Raw genomic sequence first — 20,536 nt, 5'->3', positions numbered from 1 at the left:
TAGCTCTTCCTTTGCTTCCACATACGCTGAGGGTGGAGATTTGCATCTTACAAAGCATTCTTCTACTGAAACTTTATGCAGATGCTGCAACATTTCAGAGATTAGTCAATTTTGTTGGAAACATTATATGGGTAAACAGTATTTTAGTATCTTCCTCCAACTCAGAAAACAGAGGAAGCATCTTTGCTTTAATTTTTAATCCCTTTTCCTTTAATGTTGACTTCCATTCTTAATTTCCTGTCTGATGCCTTTTAGACTTACAATTAAGGATCTTTAAAAGCTAAATGATTGTGAAAGTCTAAGCCAAGTCTAAGCACTGCAAACTGCCGTAAATAGAAGTAGACCAGACAGAATGGTGTTAAATGAACAAAAATGGCCAGTTTATTCACTGGAACAGTTATGCATTACACTGTAATTTTAATTGGAACATAAAGATGTAAGAATCAGTATATCAGCTTCTTTTAATTATTTTCTTCAGCACTAGAGTGTTTTTCCCAACCATTTGACTGCATGATCATATTACACATGTACAAGCACAGACTTTATGAATCCCTCACAAGGCATTAATCTAGGATTGTCTACAAGGACAAGGAAGAGTTAACATGGGAATTACTTCAATTTTAAAAACAAATGATGCGCTTTTGGAAACAAGAATTATTTAACTTTTTTTGCTTTTAGCATAAAGTAACAACAAGAAGAGTTTCCAATACTCAGTCTTTAGCAAATGAACATATATACTTTTATATTTTCTTCACCACCTAGAAACACTTCATCATTTAACCCCAAGAAGGCAGGACAACATAATGTCAATTCAACATAGGAGTAGCTGAGTTATTACAGCAGTAAACATACAGTATACAAATTTGTGTTTGTCACAAACTCCACCAATGTTAAAACTCTTTTGAAAGGAACACAGCAATCTGTATGGTTCATTAGATACAGAACATCATGCAAATGGAAACATTCAATAGATTACAAAAGTCACAAAACATCAGTTTTCTTTTTTTTTAATTGTTTACAAAGGATCGAGTTAATTAACCCCTTAACAGTCAAACCACAGGGCTGATAATAAATAGGGCAGTAACTAATAAAATGGACTTAATTTATCCACTGGCATAGCACACATAGCCATATCTGTGAACGGAAGAAATAATAATAAAATAAGCTAGATTACTCTTATTTCTTGTTCATAGCTGATAAAATAACAACTCAGCTAGCAAGCCAGTCTACTTGAAACTTTTATCAAATCCTTCTGTTTATTGATTTCCAAAATATTTCTGAAATTAAATAACCACATAATAAAAATTCAGAACACTAACATGAGAAAAAACACACTCTTATCCACCCTTTCTTTTACAGCAGATCATAATAATCAAACCAAATACAGAGCTTCGTAGAGAGACATTTTTGAAACACAAGGCTCTATCACTCAGAGTCTGCCTGCACATCAACTCCAGCCATGAAATGTAGGATTTTTCCTTTACTTTTTGTCAGTTTGTCACTTGGTTGCCATTACACTTCACAAAGGGGATTTTCAAGGACTCCACAGGAAACAGATTAAAAACCAATAAGGATTTAAGCCGTGCGCCTCCGAATGAAAGATACAGACTCTCTGTATAGTTCTCTTGCCCTTCTAGCAAGAGGAATAAGCATATCACACAAGAAATAAGAATTTTCTAGCTTAGTTAAGGATATGGAGAAGCTACACAATGTTAACAATCTCATGCACACATTTTACATTGCATATTTTGATGCATTTGTGCCTGACGGCAAAAGGCAATTGCTTTTTTATTTCTTTTCCACAGGATGCTTAATTATACTAAAAAAAAACCCCTTAATGGCTAAAAAAGTCTGAATAGTATATATCCTTTTCAGACTCACTGCACACACAGCAAAGGAAAACTGAAGAGAAGTGATGACTGGAATTTTTAAAGAGGTAACTATAGCAATTATCTTACTTCAAAGGTAAAACATCAGTGCCTGCCATTCTCAAACGAACATTTCTGAAGTACAAAAGAAAGAAATTTACTGTAACCTCAATGGATACGCATCTTCTGCCAAAGAAAGGAACAGACCTCAGAAAGGCTGATGTAATCTATACCTTATGATGATGATGATCAATCCAGCTATAGTGGCATCGGTAGCACAACTACTGACTTTGGCATTGCATGATTGAACAATAAGGTTGGTATCAAAATAAGGGCCTGGACTCTGGGTGTTGTCCCCAGTGTGACAAGGACTGGGTCAGATTTTACTAACAGCTTACTTAAGTATTTCCAACGTAACTATCGTGAGCAGCCTTCATAGGTGAGGTCATATTCCATGACTGAGGTTATATTTCATAACATAATCTCCTTTATGTACACACATTAATATGGCAAATGGCTTAAACAACGTTATAAATTTTTTTAAATAAAAAATAAACTGAAAATCATCTTGGCATTAAAACTTGCAGCGTTAATTACAGTTTCATTCTACGAACTCTACTGTATAACTATGGTTACATTAATTTACTGTGAAAAATGTGGATAGAGAAAGCACAGAGATGCCAACCTGTCAATCAGATCAATCAGAAAGAATATCACTATTGCCTCCCTCTAGAAGGCAGAAAATTCTGTACGATTAGCATGAAAAATGGTAACATGTCCTCTTTCTGTAAAACCTCCAGGTAGCTTCTGACTGATAGAAAATATATTTTCCATACTATTACATTTTACAATTTACTTCTTCATCTTTTTCTGCCTTTATATTTGATTTTTTTTCTATTTCTTTCTTTTTGTTTTTTTCCCCCACACATTTACTATAAACTTGATTTCCAGAAGCAGATCATTTCACTGAACAAGGAATATTTTTTCACTACAGCCAGAAAAAAAAATCAAACCAAAATGCCCCTATTTTGACCTAAATAACCCTATTTTGAGTAGCTATTTCAAATCCAAAGAAATTTCAAGGCCATCATAGAGAACAAAAGTTGCATTTCAGACACAAAAGTCAGAGCAGGATTTGAATTGCTTCCTTACTGAGTATGACACATTGCAGTGCTTCTGATTATACTCAACCATTAAAAATATATGTATAATTTTTCTTAATCCTTAAAAAGCAGACTAGATATCAACACAACATAAATTCCTTTTAAGTGGGCAAAATATAGTATTTTGCAACCCTTAGAAATCCCAGGTTTTTGTTTCTGGTTTTGTCTGCATGTAAATATTTCCTACAAAATCTCTCACAAAGTTTTATGTCATCAATCAACATGTAACAAAGAAGAGTTTATCATCTTAAGTTCAAGGCATGTATTTTATTTTGTACTGATTAACTGATAAAAGTTGTCCCAGGGACCTATATAGTTTTATAACTCACAATGCAATAACTACAACCATTTGTACATTTAAGTTGGCTTTTTTCTAGTTCTCTTACACTTCCAACACTTAAGTTTTGCTACATATAAAAAAATGTAAATTGAAAACTTAGAAATTAAGAATTCAAAACTTAAGAGAATAAAAAATTTATTAGTTCTATAAAACGGGGCCACAACTTCTATAGCACTGGATGCTGTTTCATATCCCTTGATCCACATGGACATGCCAGTACAATGCTTTGATTTCCTAAAGTTGCTCTGCAAAAAACAACTGGATAAAAATATGTTTCTAAACTGTCCTGATACAACATTTTTTCCCAATAAATTTGTATTTGTATAGAAAGGAAATGTATTTCACCGATTTTCTGCTTAATTAAAATTCAGGGAAAATGTCTTTGATTTGGATATGAAAATAGGAAAAACTATTCCAAGTGCAGTCTGTGGTAACTGTATTCAAAGTGCTATGCAAATTCCTTTTCTTATTAACAATATACAGTAGCTGTCTCTGTTGGATGCAGGCATGGCCACTGCATGATATTCTTACACCAGGCAAACAGGGTCAGGAATCTGGAGACGCTTTTTGAAGGCTGAATTTGCCTCAGACAAAATGTTGTTTTTTTAAAAATAGCAATCAAAATAGCAGCTAATCTCAGTCTCAGACATTATGATAGAGCTGAACAAGGTTTCACTTGACTTTTCTATGACAAGACAACAGGTTAAGTATGATGCTGAATAGTGATGTAAACATTTACGAGGAGAATCATGCGAACTGCATGGAAACCAAAGTCAAAACACTGCCGAGTGTTGTCTGTTTGATCTGATCAGAACTGGATATCAGTTTGTTCCTGTTTTCTCTACCTCTGGATGTTTTGTTACAATAGCTCAGCTGCTTTGCCAAGGTTACACGACAGACGTTGTTGATGACATAGAATATTTCTATTTACAGCACCTTCGTTACTGGTACTATGGTAATAATGATTTGTTAGGCACACTGAGTGGTCACTGATTCTCTCCTCTGCTGATGTCTTGTGTATTGTAACATTTGGTAAGCACTGTTACTAAAAAACTGACTTCGTTTTCTCAGCTCCAGGCAGAATTTGAAAGAGTTGTTCCAACCACACCTGCAGCAATTGTTTTTTTCCTCAGCTGCTCTATACCTCAGGCTGTACTGTGTTTCCCACTTGTAGGTCATACATGTGCTGCAGAGAAGGAATAAAGACATGTGGAAATATCTAAGCCTTTCTTCTGTAAATAAATTAAGGCCACCTGACAAAACAAGGAGCCTGCTAGTTACCAACAAGTAGGCAGGTAGGCAGTGCTGCAGACTTGTCTTTCTAGCTGATAACCAGACGGGAAGCCCAGAGATGCTGAAACACAACCCCTTATTTAGCCGCTTGCCTTGCTGCCAGGTACTGTGCAAAATAAATTCCTCTATCCTTGATTTCGTTCTGAAACTCACTGCTTTTAAGAAAAGAACAGGCTTACTCAGCTTTTACAGGAAAGAATCTTTAACTAGGAACACTGTGCACTGTTGCGATAAAGTCTGCGTAGTGTAGATCACCTGAGTATTTGTCATAAACTGACATGAGCTAAGGTTCTGTGTCTGTTGATTTTTGGCAAGGAAAAAATGCACTACAGTAAAGTCCTACTAACTTTGACCCACACCTTTAACCCTACCTGCATGAGTTCTTTCACCACAGAATACTTCACACGAAATGCATATGACTTCACCATTCATAGTAGCCTTCCCTGGTAAGGCCTCGAGCTAGGATCCTGAATATGGGAGTGGGAGGAAAGAATGTTTTTAATTAGCACACAGCATTTTACTTGTTTTAGATTTTCTTTCTCAGATACCAAATAGAAAGTAATCCCAGAAAACAGCACCAATTCATCTACTTGTCTGAAATGCAAAAAATATAATTACAATGCAAGCAAACAACTGAAAACAAATCAATACATTATCCTTTCATCTCCTTCTTAGGCTTAATAATTATCTTTCAGTGAAGAGCTAGAACAAAACCAGAAGCTAGTGTAATAGGAATTAAAAAAACAAGTGCATAAACAATATCAGTGCAGCAGCAAAATATACAGTCATTGTTAACATTTCAATTCAACCCATTTCCAACATTTTTGTGCAATAAAAATTGGCCATATGCTGGCCAATGCAACAAGCCTCTTTTTAATATTAACATAGTCATTCTTCGCTGAAGCTATTTCTGCTTGGTTTTAAAAAATAAAATCAGTTAAATACAATTCTCACAGAAAAAAAAAAAAAGACTGTATTTCATAAACACAAAATTCTGGTGCAAATAAAGTAAGAAATAAATATCACACCCTTGAAGACAAAAGGAAATTTGAACTGGTTCCTATGGCTGAACTTGGAGTATGTGAGGGTAGGATTTTTGTAACATATTTTTTTTAACATTGGCTTAAGTCTCTCATGATTTCAGAGGTAAAGCCAAGCAGCTGAGAGGAACATTTTTGTCGAGATGTTAAATTTCACTACACTTCAGTCGTGATAGCACAGTTTGAGTACAATCAGAGGAACCATAAAAAGTCTTCTTGATAGGTTGGGCTCTGTGCTTTGTGTTCTTCTTCTCAACCTTCCCTCAGTTGCCAGAGCAGGGGATATGAATCCAGACTTGCCAATGCAGCAACAAGGCAGGATTGTCCACCTGCTTGCTGGGAACAACCCCAACTTTTGTTGCACGAACTCCACTCTGTTTGCATTTTCTCTTACGTTGCATATGAAGATTAGGGGTAAGGAGGAGGCTTAGAGAGACAGTTGAGAGGGGCACACTGAGAGCTGGAATGTGGCTGCTCTTCTGGAAGAGCATTAGGACTGAAAATTAAAAAGAAAAGAGAAAAAGTGCTTAAAATACACGGCAAACTTTTTACATCCATGTAAATAGTACAGGGCTGGAAATGAACTTTAGAAGGGGATGAAGCCTCATTCCTAAATCCATATCCTCAGACACACAGTACACATAAAGAAAATCCTCAGTGTGCATGCATTCAGTGACACCTGGATGCAGATGTGAAGTGGTCCAAATATCCCACTTGTGAGTTCCTGTACACAACTGCTGTTTGCATGCTCTGATGAGAAATGCTGTGTGGAGAAAAGAATGCATGTGTGAAATGGGAGAGCAAATTTGAAGGACAAGATGCATGGGCCATCTTTGTGTGAATATTGAAGATTTTCTATATGCAGCTGATTGATTGTTTGAAATGAAGGACAGTGCCAGGATGGAAATCAGGTTTCATAACTTTGTGAAAACGTGATCTCTTACTGAATGGGACCTATTTACTAGTACATCTGTAAAAACACTGTAACCTTCTTCATCAGGTAACATGAGCATTACATATTTTGTAATTAACACTCCCAAAGGGTGGGGATTTTTTTATGTTTAGTTTTCTTTTGGGTTTTGTGCTGTTGGGATTCTCTTTATTCTGTCATGTACTTCTGTCATTTGACTGTTTCTCATGTACAATTTGTCTGATAACAGCATTCACTGATAAACCTCTAAATGTGCATTTGTAGCATTCACTGTCACGTGTAGAGAGGTCTGAACCAGCTTTCTGCAAACCAGGTGGGGCTGGAGTAGCAGCCAAGATGAGGGGCAGCTAACACAAACACACCCCACTTCTTGGTGCAGAGTTCCAAAGCAGCAAAACAAGACACCAGAACAAAATGCAAGTAAATGTAGTTTATAAAGAGAAGAAAAACAGTGCCACAAAACTCAGATCTTTAATGTGTCTGGGAAGAGTTTTTTCCTCAATGTTTCAAATGCTCTACAGTCTTGAAGTTATTCCAAGCTCAACAGTGTGATATATGATAAAGCACAATCATTTATGTCTCTGTCTTCAAGAGAATTTGCCTTTTCTGTGTTCCTTCTTCAGAAACAGTTCTTTTATGCTTTTACATATTATCTCTGCAGCACAGACTATTGGAGTACTGGCTGAAGGAATGCAATTAGTCTATTGCTGGAAATGAATCAATTTGAAAAGCCAGAGGTATATGAAAATCTGCTGCTGGAAATGCCAGTGGCACTGAAAATGTCTTTAGTTCCACATATAGCATTTACTTCAGGAAACAAAGAAATGACACTGCATTTGACTGAAGACAGAGTGTGCACCATCACCATTAAGTTGATGGCAATGTCCACATTTTCAAATCAGAGAAGCCTAGGAGGGTATGACTACAAATCCACAGGTAGGAGCTTATTTGAAGATCACAGAGTTGCATGTCTTAAGTTAGATTCTGTTTCACATTAATGCTCCTGAAGTTTCCCAATTGTAACACGGCTGGTAAGAGTGAGTTGTATAAGTTCAGGACCTCACAAGTTTTGTTTTATGCTCAGCTGTCTGAGTAGTTCAGCCTCAAAGTGTGTAGTGTTATGGACTAAGATGCCTCAGTTTATATATTGAATTAGTCTAACTCTAAGCACCTAGGCATAAATATTTAATCTAAAATATTTTCTTGAAGTTTAGTAGTTGGACTTGTTTAATCAAACACTGAGAAGACATCAGACCTGTACTCACTAAGTAATTATTTCCATGGCTATAAATATCCCTTTCTTCTCCCATATTCTGCCACCTGCAGATGCAGATACAGCATCTAAAGAGAGATCTGGCTGAGATTTTTGCCTACTCCACACAAACAAGTGTGTCAGGAGTGACTGCAGATGGACCCAAAAGGTCTGTATTTGCTCTCAAACTCATCCACTTATCAAGAGCCACCTCCTGGTTTCAGCACCTCCTAAGTTTTCAAGATAGGCTTAGGAGAAGCACTAGTCTTAAGTCCTTCAGAGATATAAAAGTGAATTACAACTTTAACATTACATTTGTGGGGGGAAAAAGGTGGTAGACATGTGACCCAACAAAAACTGCCTTACTCAACTCCCTTGCTGCCCCATTTCTTTTTTAACAGGACTCCTCTAACTGCCAGAAAGGAACAGAAACTCAACGCACACATTCCTTGCTCATTAACAGGCATGTTTGTCTTTTGGGGCTTCCTTCCCAGCTTTAAAAATAAGCAACAAAAGACGTTTGTGCTCTGAGGGAGAGGACTGGTGAGGAAATGGCCACAGTTACAACTACTTATGTACAGCAATGGCCTGAAAGAGGATCTTTTGAGACACATAAGATTCTCCTCTACAGAAATATACACAACCATAATAATGTTATGGCATGACCTTCAGTACAAAGTCAGCCCTGACTGTAAATACTGTAATACAAACTATCCCAGGCTATGCTCAGATTAGCAATTCTAAGCACTGTCCTTAGAATTATATTAATTTTCTCTTCATGGTAATTCTGCATTGCTTCTTACTTTGAAATACAAGCACACTTCTATGCATGGAAGAAAGAGAAAACTCTGTCTCACTATCTCTTTTTCAACCAATAATAAATATTAGGGGAATTAGAAAGAGAAAAAAAATGACAAAGCTATCAGGCACCTTTATAGCAACATATATAACCACATCACTTCTAGTTCCAGTATATTTAAATCTTCTCCTATAACTCTACTGTTATACAATCCCCTCTTCAGAAACATAATACATCCAGTTCATTAAAGCAGATTGCTGCAGCAGTATATAAACCAAAAATAGATCAGAAATATGGCATTCAGTGTGCTTTTCAAGCAGGATAGGTGCTCGTGGCAGCAGGTCCTGGAGCTGAGCTATCAGGCACACTGACAGTCGCAGGCAGTAGAGGATGGCAGGTTAGATTAATAACACAAAGCAATAGAGAGATGTGGAAGAACCTGAAGCTGTTGACTATTAACTGAGAATAAGGAAGAACATTGTTACATTCCTCCCATGGGATACGTGCAGCTTTTAAAACATTAGGTTTTAATAGACATTTTTGTAAACATCTCTATAAAGGCTGGTATCATTTGGGGATCTATTCATTCAATTGATGAATAAAGTCTGTGCCATTTTTTTGTGCCAGTATTACTGTCTGGTTTTAAGCAGCTCTTTTTTTTTCCTGTGGCACCCAAAATGCTAATCACATATTTCTAAAATCAATTGGAAAATAGCATGCAAAGCACTTCAGTGTTTGTAAGCACGCTATTCTCTGTCTCAACAATGCCATTCACATGCAATATTGTCTGGCATTGATTGTAACGGAAAAATAATCAGCAATGGAAAGTATAAACAGACCAGTAATATTTTCAGAATGCAACCAGTAATATTTTACATGATTTAAAATTTATTTCCTGTTTTTTATAAAGAAAAGCATTATTTCTTATTAAATGTGTAATATTAATTTCATTTGAAGTATCAGGGGATTGTTTGGTTTGGTTTTCGGTTTGGTTTCATTTTGGTTTTGGTTGTTTTTTTTCTTTTTACTAATAGATAACTTGAGTCTAAAGTTTTGTCTTCATTCAACTTGAAACTGTGTATAGCTAATCTAGTGAGACCTACCAAAGCCTATGTACTGGAATCACAACTATTAAAAATTCCAGAGTTATACGAATCCCACTTAAAAATCAGTATAGATAATGGATGAGGGAATACTCTGTGAATCTACCTGTGTTATGGCCAGGCATATTAACTAGTTTGATCATGATTAGACACTGCAGGATGTGGAAAACATATGTGTGAAACACAACTCTTAACAAGCTCTCGTTCAGTCCTGACTGAAATGCCACTGAGGGGTCACCTTACCTCAAGGACTGTGTCAGAGACTTTAAAAACAAACATACCCCTCTCTTAAAATACATGACTTCAGGGCTGGGCAGAGCTTTAATTTGCCTCTTGGTATCACTTTGTGATTGAAATCATGCACCACACCTGTATGGGCTGTCAGAGGATGAGGAAGGCAGGACAAGCTCCTGTCTTCCTTCTCTGCTGCATTCAGAAAAGCTGAACCTCAGTAAGCCTAACTGGTTCTTTAAATTTTATTCCGGATTTCAAATTTATTTAAATAAATAAATAAATCTTTATTTAAAGAGCTCAACAATTTATGCCATCATGCTGGCTTGCTTTTAATCTCTTGTTATGCTTCACTGCTTTACAAAGCTGGGCAGCTCTGTGGCTGAGGCAAGCAAGGCAACAGAGTGAATATACCAAAAATAGTGTGTTGTTTTCACCTTACCAGAAGAATATCACTCTAGTGGTAAAAAAACCACAGCCACTTGACAGTCAGTTTTTCAGCTGAGTATACAGGTATACTGTTTGTGGGATGACTGATCTGAAGTTTTTTAAAATATTATTTTAAATTATCAGAAGGTAAGGCTTGCAGACAAATGTATGTCAGTAGTAAACCAGGTAGGTCTTCTATTCTGAGAAGAATTTTTAAAACTGCAGCAACAATTGTTTGTTTACATTTAAAGAGATACTAACATTAGTAGTAGAGCATATTCTTCAGAAGGAGAGTAGCTCTGGAAAGAACAGAGTAGAATTTAGTGTTAAAATAAGGGTTAAAATTTAGGGTTAAAATAAGGCTTGTTGACATTAAGCTTCTATGTATCCAAAGCATCTAATGATAACCTCAATTTGCTGTACCATCTGAAATACAGCAGACATCACAGTCATTTTAAGGATTTTAAATGTAACTTGTAACTTTTTTTGAGTGTGCTGTAAAACTTCAAACTGCAAATCAGTAAATGATACTTATCAGTTATAATGAGCTTACCCCAACTTCTCAGTAAAATTTTCCTATTACCCTTATATAGTAAGGAATATAATAATACTTCCACTTTGTAGGCAATAAAAGAGAGGCACTAATGAAGCAGGAGTTTAAGGCCACCAAGAGATCCCCCATGAATGATGTGTGGTCTGAAAGCTGTGCCACACCCCTTCCCCAGTGGGCACCATGGCAGAATTCCCCATGGGAAGTTGAGTGTAGCACTGTGAGGGAAAAAATTTCATTATACATTTGGCTATTTACCAACTTGGGCACTACAGTTCAGACTAAGGGCTAAAATTAATGTAACCTACTTCAAATGACAGCATCAGCACAAGGAGATACATGCACAGAATGTACCATGAACTGATAAAGGAAATCATTGTATCTCTTTTTGCTTAGGTTTGGGTTTGTGCCTTGATTAACTCAGCCGTCTGAGAAGCATGAATTGGCCTTTGCACCACCAATGAGCAAGGACATCAGGTGTTTACTTTTTAAAACAAGATTAAAAACTGACTGCATTGGGTCTGAGTTTCCAAGTCAGGGAGAACTTTCTTAGAAGTGTCTGCTAAAATCTCACAAATGCCTTTAAAATGCCATGTTGTGAAAGGGAAGCCTGAATCTACCCCTAAAATTTAAAGCCCCCTCATTTAAAAGAAAATGATGTAGCAAAAAATAAAATCATTACTATTTTGGCATGATTGAGAAACTGTCTGCATAAAAAAAATCAAATGAGGGCTGCAAGATCCAACTCTGCATTTTTTCCATTTTTTTACGTGAAAGCAAGTGCATGACTGCCGTGGTTCGTGTTTGTACTGTCACTGCAGAAATTGTCACTGTTCCTTGAGCTGTTAAAAGTTTGCTGTTAGAAAAGTGCAGCGAAGAGCTTTTGTATCAGGAAGAGGAGGGGAGTCGCAGGCGTGCATGCAGCTATGTGCAAAGAGAAGAGAGTTAGTTAAGTTTACCTGACAGTCTGGCAATCTGGCCCCCTGGCTAGTTGTGAGCCGTGTGGCGGTATGGAGGCAGCAGGCTGCTGACAATCTACAAGAAACTGATAAATTAGACATATATACAGAGAGATTACAGAGCAAGGGGTTAGTAACGGTAGTACACAGGCTACGCATCTGATGGAGAGATTTAGTGAGGAATGTGTTCTTGGCTCCTTATCTGACAGAAACACTTTTTTTTCTGATAACAGTAACGTTGGCTGTTGCCTTTTTCCTTTTTTCAAAAGAAGCAGTGGAAGAATTTATGTTTCTTTCCCTTAACATTGGCAAATTTTTGTTTAAACAGACAGCAATAATGGGCTGTATTCAGGGTCTGGGTTTAAACCTTGTACTTCTCATTCTTCTGCTCGTGATGAAGTTGTTTTTCTTACATCTAACACAAACAATGTCAATAAAGCTACTCAAAATTTATCCAAAAAACTTATATCCGTATAACAACTATTACAGATGCCATCTCATTATAATGTTTGAGAAAAAGCTAATAAGAAAGTCTTCACAACTTCTAAACAGTGCTTGTGAGATTAGTTTTTATTTTTGGGGAAAAGGGAGAACTCGATACAGTTGGTTTCACTGTTCTGTCTAGATTATTATATCAATTCCCTGCCAAAGCAGTTTCCACATTAATCACTTGCAAAGATGTATTCTGGTTCTTAATTTATTAAATAACAGTAAAGCCAAATAATCCTTCATTGCTAAGTTTTTACTGTGATATTCGAAATATGAAGGCAGCTTTAAACACAATAATATTTGTGGGGCTTCATGAAAGTAGTTGAACGAGACAACCTTGCTTTCTAGCTCACTAGTTTCTACTGAGATTTCCAGATCTCAAGATTTGCTAATTTTCCCTACAGCAGTCTGGCCTTTCATTCCACTATCTGTGTGATTAAGATTGTCAGACAACAGAGTCATCAGGGTCCTCTGGAACATTAAAATCTATGGGTGAAATTCTAACCATATGAAAAACTACTGGAGATTATTTTTTGTCTCCAATAGGATTTGCAGCAGACCTGTCATCCTTTCTGACTGCTTCAGGCTGATTCTCAACCTGACTCTTTGGTGGAATGAAGTTACTTTCCCCTGAACCTTAAAAATGAGACAAGGGGAACTTCACATACTTGGAAAGGATTTGATTCTGGTGTTTTTTCAATTGGTTGCAACTTAAGGAATCATTTTCCAAAACCCCCTTCTATTCTTTGTCTCAATCAAGCAGAAGAATGTGCACGTAAATTTGCAGTAAGGAGTCTTGAGATGGCACCAGGTACAATGCAGAGCAACACATGTTTTCTAACAACATCGAGCATCATATCCACTATCATAACATTTCCCTTTCATATCAGCCCAGAGTGCTTCTTCCTAGTTCCTGTGAAGATCTGTGCTGACCTCCAGTGGGTGGAAGCAAGTGTACCCAAAGTGCTGGTTTCTTCCTACTTCAGCAAAGAGGACAGGAGTTTGGCCTTATTTTCTAGTACACAGGTATCCACATTAGAAAAATATGTGCAGTTAGTGCTGGCACCACTGTGTCTGGAAGCAGAAATGGAATAAGAAAGGATACTCTGCCATTCTCTCATTTACCAGGGTTGTCACTAGAGTCCTCAGTACACCTCTTAGCAGAAGAGTGCATGAGTATTTGAGTCATGAATAGAAGAGTCTGTCTGGTTAGCACAAAGCTCAATTAAAATAAGAGGTGCCTGGGAAACAGACAGACGAGGCTAACTGCAGGAAGAAAATTATTACTGAAAAGTAAAAAAAAAAAATTAATGTCTTATTCTAAACAAACTAGTTTGCAGAAGTCCAAAGCAAAGTCATCCCTGACAGCTCATACAAGGTAGCAGTCAGTGAGAAAAGGAATAAAGAATAGAATGCTGTGTAATGAAAAGGTGTGGACAGGTTTCGTAAATACAGAAGAAATTGTTCTGACAGGCTTTTCCAGAACAACACAAATGCCTTATTTATGATCCTATTCTAATATCTCAGACATGGTGCAAATATTTTACGTTGCGTTCTTCATCTGCTACATTTGGCAGAATGCAAGAAGAGCGAGCCAGATTCTGCCAGCATTATTCAAGCTGGATAGTAACTGTTTCGGTGAGAACAGACTTCCCTGACTTCACATGAAACAACAATTCTAGCTGATGTCAGCAGTGCACATGCAATCCTGGCTCACACTCACATCAGGACCAAATCTAGTAATCCACGTGTCTTAAGATGACTGAATCGTGCTCCTACATCCTCCAGGAGTGAAGTTGTTGAGGATTATGCCAGGAAAAAGCTAAGCAGAATGCATATGGCTTACATAGACACATTGCAAATTCAAAGGAGCTTCTTATCTACTTATGTTCAAGTAGCTGTGCCAGAGCTAACTTTATTCCTTCTATATTTAATCCTTTTAAGTATTTTGGAGGATTTATAATGCTATTCTCTAATGTCATGACAATCATAAAATGACTTCTTTCTACTAAGGAACTCCTGCTTGTTTCAAGTCAATGTTTGCTTCTTTCTAAAATACTGCGCTGAAGGCTAGAAGTTTCAAAGATGTCTTTACTAATTCTGTGGTCAATGTCACATGCCATAAAGACAAGGTAGGAAAGACATGGTTTATTTTATTAGAAAAATAAAAATAAATTTTAAAATTACATTGGAAGAAGCCTGTTCCCTGCATTTTTCAAATCTCAGGGACTGTCAGTCAAGTTACAGAGTGAAAGGACAGTTTGTCATTTATGTAGAAGATACTTGGGGAACACATAGATTACACTTTTTGGGGTATCTTCTGAGACTATGACCAACAAAATGATTAAGAAAGTTATTAAATACAGACTATCTTATTTCTCCATCCTCTTCACTTACTGTGAGGAAAGAAACCACTTAGGAGCAGCAGCTGGGCTGGCTGATCCCTTAAGAGTTCTTTTACAATTCTATGAACCTTATAACAAAGAAATTAATTTTAGTGATCATTTCAACCACAGAAGGCAAAGAGGAGCTATTGTACATTGAAATTCACATGCCAGGTTTCACTGAATTCAGCAGGACTTGGGGCTGCAGAGTCCTGTGGCAGTATTAGACAACATTCACCACTGGATCTGTTGGAGCTTTGAAGCTTGACTTGTGCTATACATTAGTCCTGTTTCGACTTTCTGGTTCTTACCATTTTAGCCATTTACTGGCAGTGGTGGTGTAAAGGGCTCAGAGATTTCCTCTCTCACTGATTAGCCACTGTTGATTTTTCTTTGGAATCTAATGCTTAGTCCTAATCAGGCTAATCAGCTCCTGATGAAGGAGCATTAAAAAACCCCAAGCTCAGAGAAACTACATCTGCGCACATGAGCACTGAATGTGCTGCTATAAATTATGTGCTGAGAGCAAATCTCATTTAAAAAAAAAGTATTTTCCTGTGCTTCCCTTTGGCTCAGCCACAAACCCAACGCACTTCCCTTGTGTCACAAGGTGTGCTCTGCCCTTCAGTCTGTGAACTGGGTGACTCTAATCAACACAGGCCTGCTTTACTGGGTTATTACTGTCTGAGAGATGGGCATGCCTTCTGTTGACATCAGCAATGTCCCCAGCAAAAACCCTATGTGCAAGCATTTTCAGTCCCACCTGCTCAGGACCCAGCACACTGCAATGGAACATTTCAGCACATTTTGTCACTCAGTAAATTACTAATCTCTACACAGTGCTGTTGAAGACCAAGACTAGTCAGAATCCAAAGCTAAGCATAACACACTTTTAACTGTTCATTAATCAATAAAAAGCTTTCTTTTTTCCCCCTTTTATCTGAAAGGGTAAAACTGAGAGTCAAAAACCAAACCAATCAACGGGTTCTGTTACATATTTAGCATTTCTGATATGAAAACTTTGGGGGAAAATCTGTTCTTGATAAATGAAAACCTGTCAAGAAATGCTTATGACAAAATATGAGATTGAGGTTTTTTCAGTCTGTTGAAACAAACCCTCCCTAGAATCTCATGGACCACATCAGGCCAACAGAAACTCCTTCTTTCCTAGGTACGAGTTCTCAAGCTATCTCACTTTGTGTTACACTACCCAATGTCAATTGAACTTGCTCCATCAAGCTTGAGGAATTTGATAACATGTCTATGAAGTTGCTATTAGCAGTTTACTTGAAAAATAAGCTGTCTCCATTAATATGGTAATGAATAGTTTTCTTCCCTAAGGTCTCAATTTAATGGGAAAGAATGAGTGCTTAATAGCATGAGCTGAAAGTAGTGGGCAAAGAACAAATCTGTAGTCTTCTAATTGTGCAGAGGTAGAAACAGAGCAAGACCTACAAAGACAATAAATCAATCCTCTTTGCTCAAAGACAAAGGAAAATTTCAAAACCAAAAGACAAATGTGAGATGTCAAGAAGAATAAGGCAGAGGGTACAAAAATACTTGTCCTCCTTGCTGAGATTTGTAGAGATGCTTTCAAGCTGCAATCTGATAAGATGAGAAAAGTCCCAAAACTGTTTATATCCAGGAGTGATGGGGACATAAGTTTATGCAGTTCTTTGACTAGCTAGTTTCATTTATAATTTATCTCCATTTTTCTAATGGGTGCCAAGAAAATTGACCTTCCTCAAGGCCAAGAGGAACTTCAGGAGGTAATGGTCATCACAAAGAACAGCTGGTGAGGGGAGAGATGTGACACCTTCAGAAAAAGCCACAAACAATGGTACAGGTCAAAGATTAGAAGAGCCTCTCCCTCCTCCTATTTCCAGGGTCAGTTTGGGTCTGGATATAACACAGTTTACTCTGCCCTACACACAGTCCCAACTGATCAGTCTGCCAGATGCAAACTGGATGCAGCCCTGTGTTTCTGCAGGCTGTCACTGGAAGGAGAGGACTATAGTGGAGCAGCCACAGGGATTCCATGTGGAGCCTGGCTGGCCTAACTAACCCAGCTTGCTCAGAGCAGGATTGACTCAGCTTGTCCTGGCCTAGGAGCAAAACTAGCAGAGTGGGAGGACTGAGCCATTGTACCACTCCATGAGAGCCAGCCCTGTCCTGGCACAGCTCCACACGGGCAGCTTAATAAAGTTCACTAGGTGCTCCTGCACATTTCCCAGCACCCAGATTACCTGGGATTTCCCACTGTCTAAGTTTTACTTCTGTTCCTATTAAACTGAGTGGAGATAGACAAATATATCAACCAAATATCAGTTTCACATTTATTCATGGTAAAGCTGATCTATGAAACCTCTATGACAAGTCTTGCAAGTACCCAGGTGACTTCACATCTTAAGCCTGCTACTCAGAGAAACCTGGTGTCTTAGATTACTTTTGTTTGGAGAAGTTTCAATAACAATCAGCTCTTCCACTAGTTATTTCTTAGTCTTCTCAAAAACTATTTGAAGAATAAAACATGTAAGCATGCTGCTGAACTCCCATTATCTACCAATATCTATATATTGCCCTAAGAGGCAACAGAGCAGCAGTGGGATGCATCTGAAATCCTCATCTCCTGTCATCTCCCTGTGTCCATTCTTTTTCTTGCAAGGGAGGCTCCATTGTTTCTACACTCCCAAATTCCTAACATGGACCCTTCTCTTGCTCCTCCTCCTCTCAGCTCTCTACCTTTAGGACATGGTCAGACAGAGTTAATGTAACAGAGGGCTTTCTGTCGAATGCTTCTCAAGAGTAAGAGCAGGTAGGGAATTTAATTGCTATTTGCTTATGGCATTTAGGGAAACACTATTTATATTGCTGATTTCCACAAACCAACTCATGGAGCATCACTAACAAGTTCATGCACTGCCTGGCACACAACACTGACAGACATGGTTTAGTAGGTCACTGGTTCAGTGGTTTTCCAGAACATGTCAGGTCTCTTGGCTCTGTTCTAGTGAGTTCTTTCATCTATACAACAGCTACACTATATGGAGTGCTTTTCCCATTGATTTATCTATTCTGCATGACTTAATTTCTACTTTTTTTTTAGACTTGAATTATCCCAAATCTAGAGAGCTGTTCTGCCATCAGTCCATGTTTCAGTGTTAATGTGTCTGCTAGCTCGAAGTACAGTGATAAAGCTATATCCCAGCCTTGCCCTCTCCTGTAGCTTGTATTAAGAATAACTTTTAAAAAAGAAATAATACCTTGTCATTAATAAAATTAGCATTTTTCTCCAGTTAAAGACTAAGAACATTAAGAGGTTTCTTACCAGCTCTGTAATATTTTTTCACATTTTCAATATCACGATGTGTTTATGTTATTTCTCAAATGGTTTCTATGAATGCTTTAAATAATTCCTCATTAAATCTATTGAGAAGCTAAATAATGGGTTAGTAAAACAGCAGAAATGGAAATGGTAGAAGCAGAGAAATATATCTTCAATTCCTTTCTTTTATACAGTTCATAAAAGCACATTTAAAAAGGTCTGATGATTCATGAAATACTTACTAAAAGACACACACATTTTAAACATTTCAAAAGAGGAAAAGAAAGGTTTTAAAATTACATAAATTATCACACTTTGATCTTGTTATTTACCATGGAAACGTAAATCAAGGATACATTTCAGATGGTCACAAAATCATCCAGACCAAAAATGCTTGCACTATTTTATGGGGAAAGAAGGGCCTGATCCAAAATTTGAAGCCACTGGAAACGGTAACTTTAGTAGGCTTTGGAAGAAACAACATAAGTTACAATTTTAAGGTTCCATATCCCTAAAAAATGCAGACAGGGAGATACTTACAATCAAGGATACTAGTCTTGATTAAAGAATGGCTGGTGAGCTTACTCCATACACCACAACGTCCCAAGGAACTGCTCTATTAGAGAGCTAAAATATCAGCATGTCTAATTTAAACAGAGACTCATTTCAGCTTTGCCTATTTTATGAGGAGAGAAGCCCAATATTGAATATTCCTGTGCATTTTAATGGCAAAAATCAATAAGTCATGAAACCACATTAAACCTTGTCATAAAAGAAGATAAAGATGGATGACTTTTGTTGCCAACATTGTCAAGATATTTCAATCTCTGTTTTAGTGAATTGCTGGGACTGGACTCCAAAGCCAAAAATTTTCATAGGAAACAACAAATATCTGGAAACACACCTTAAAGATTTGATGTGTCACCTGCATACCTGTTCAGTTAGAAACAACTGGAAGTCTAATAAGATTTATTGGAGAACTTCAACAAGTGATGCTAATATTAACCATTCCATCCAGCAATGATGTCATAGCTTAGATACAGAGAGAAAAATGTCAATAGCCTTTTAATGAAAATATACAAAAGTAAGGCATGGATTTCACTGCAATCTATTTGTTTCATTGTATGTTTGGTTGGGTTTTTTATGTTTTTTCAAACAGACAAACTTCTATTAAAAATAGGGGTTTTTTTGGAATTGCTTTCTACATGTAGTGAAAAAACATCAGTAGAAATTAAATTAAACTTGTAGAACTGCAGTGAATTCATGCAATAATAGCTAAATTATATTGAAGTAGCTAAATTATATTGATCAGCATGAAATGTATGGGTTTGGTCTCATCAGTGACAACTGGAGAGCTAAATGCAAGAGAGGAAAAGCACAGAGTGAAAAGGTCCTGTTCACAGTGGCACCAAGAGGTAAAAGTACATTTAGCCAGCTGAATCCTTCATCAGTCACAGCCAACTGATGTCCTTGGCAAGGACATTGTTCTTCAAATTCAAAACGGCCTCCACAAGAACAACATACCATGCTTGAAATGGCATAAATATGCAATGCTCATCAAGCTTAGTTGAATGAGCATATCAGATGCAGGACATGGCCCTGAGAGCAGGAAGATATGTACATATATCTGTATATATGCACTAATACCGCTCATTAAACAATGAACACATATATACACAAATATGGCATGTTTACAAAACCCACAGAAAATAGGACAATGCAGAACAAAAAAGAGAACATAGACAATAAGTAAATAATGACTGAATTATCCTTTTTGTGAAGAGCATCATATTTGGGTTAAAAAAATTCTTACATCTGATTTTTAAAAAATCCTACTAAAAACATATAAAATACATTTTCCACGAAGAGACAGATTAGGCCAATATTGCAGGAGTCTTACAACAGCCAGTAGCCTGCCTAATTGCACAAGCTCAGAGACATCTTGCAGGTACAGGATCACCATCAATGCAAGTACATTCTCAGTAGATAAAATACAACATACTCATAGCCAAGGACTCAGAAGAATCATCCATGGATCTCTAATGAAGCAAAGGGCAATTTGCACTTGGATATATTTGCATTCCCAGAATAAAGTTGTGGGTTTTTTTAAAAAAAACATAATGGTTCTGAAGAACTTTCATGCTTTGGATTGCTTGGATGAAGCAAAACAAACTTTCCTGAGTGAACAATTCAGAGCAGACTAGCCTGACTAGTTATATATTATATGTCTGCATATCCTGTTTAGTAGCTGTGCCTTGGGTAATCACTTATCCTGCTTTTCAAGAATAAACTGTTTCACCTAATATATAGAAACCCCACACTCTTTGGAACTCAGAGTAACATTATTTAACATAAAATCAGCATAGAAAGAGGTCTCTAG

The 20,536-nt window shown here is 37.2% G+C and overlaps 1 protein-coding gene across 11 annotated transcripts in view; it reads right to left on the bottom strand.

Annotated features, from left to right (window-relative positions):
• Nucleotides 1-358: 358 nt before the first annotated feature.
• Nucleotides 359-20,536, bottom strand: part of BICD1 (BICD cargo adaptor 1) — a 169,430-nt gene continuing 149,252 nt past the window's right edge. For 4 of the 11 annotated variants that reach the window (XM_064654657.1, XM_064654659.1, XM_064654658.1 and 1 more), the window contains exons 9-10: nt 11,959-12,034; nt 5,981-6,200 (exon numbers count right to left, since the gene is read on the bottom strand). In XM_064654657.1, coding sequence (XP_064510727.1) covers nt 6,113-6,200; nt 11,959-12,034 — 164 coding nt within the window. In that variant the 3' untranslated portion in view covers nt 5,981-6,112. Of the gene's footprint in view, nt 6,201-11,958; nt 12,045-20,536 lie in introns of all 11 variants that reach the window. The other 7 variants (XM_064654664.1, XM_064654666.1, XM_064654662.1 and 4 more) reach the window with 4 other exon arrangements.

Source organism: Pseudopipra pipra, chromosome 5 (assembly GCF_036250125.1).
Source record: "Pseudopipra pipra isolate bDixPip1 chromosome 5, bDixPip1.hap1, whole genome shotgun sequence".
NCBI classification, from domain to species: Eukaryota; Metazoa; Chordata; class Aves; order Passeriformes; family Pipridae; genus Pseudopipra; species Pseudopipra pipra.
This window is presented reverse-complemented; position numbering and strand designations above follow the sequence as displayed.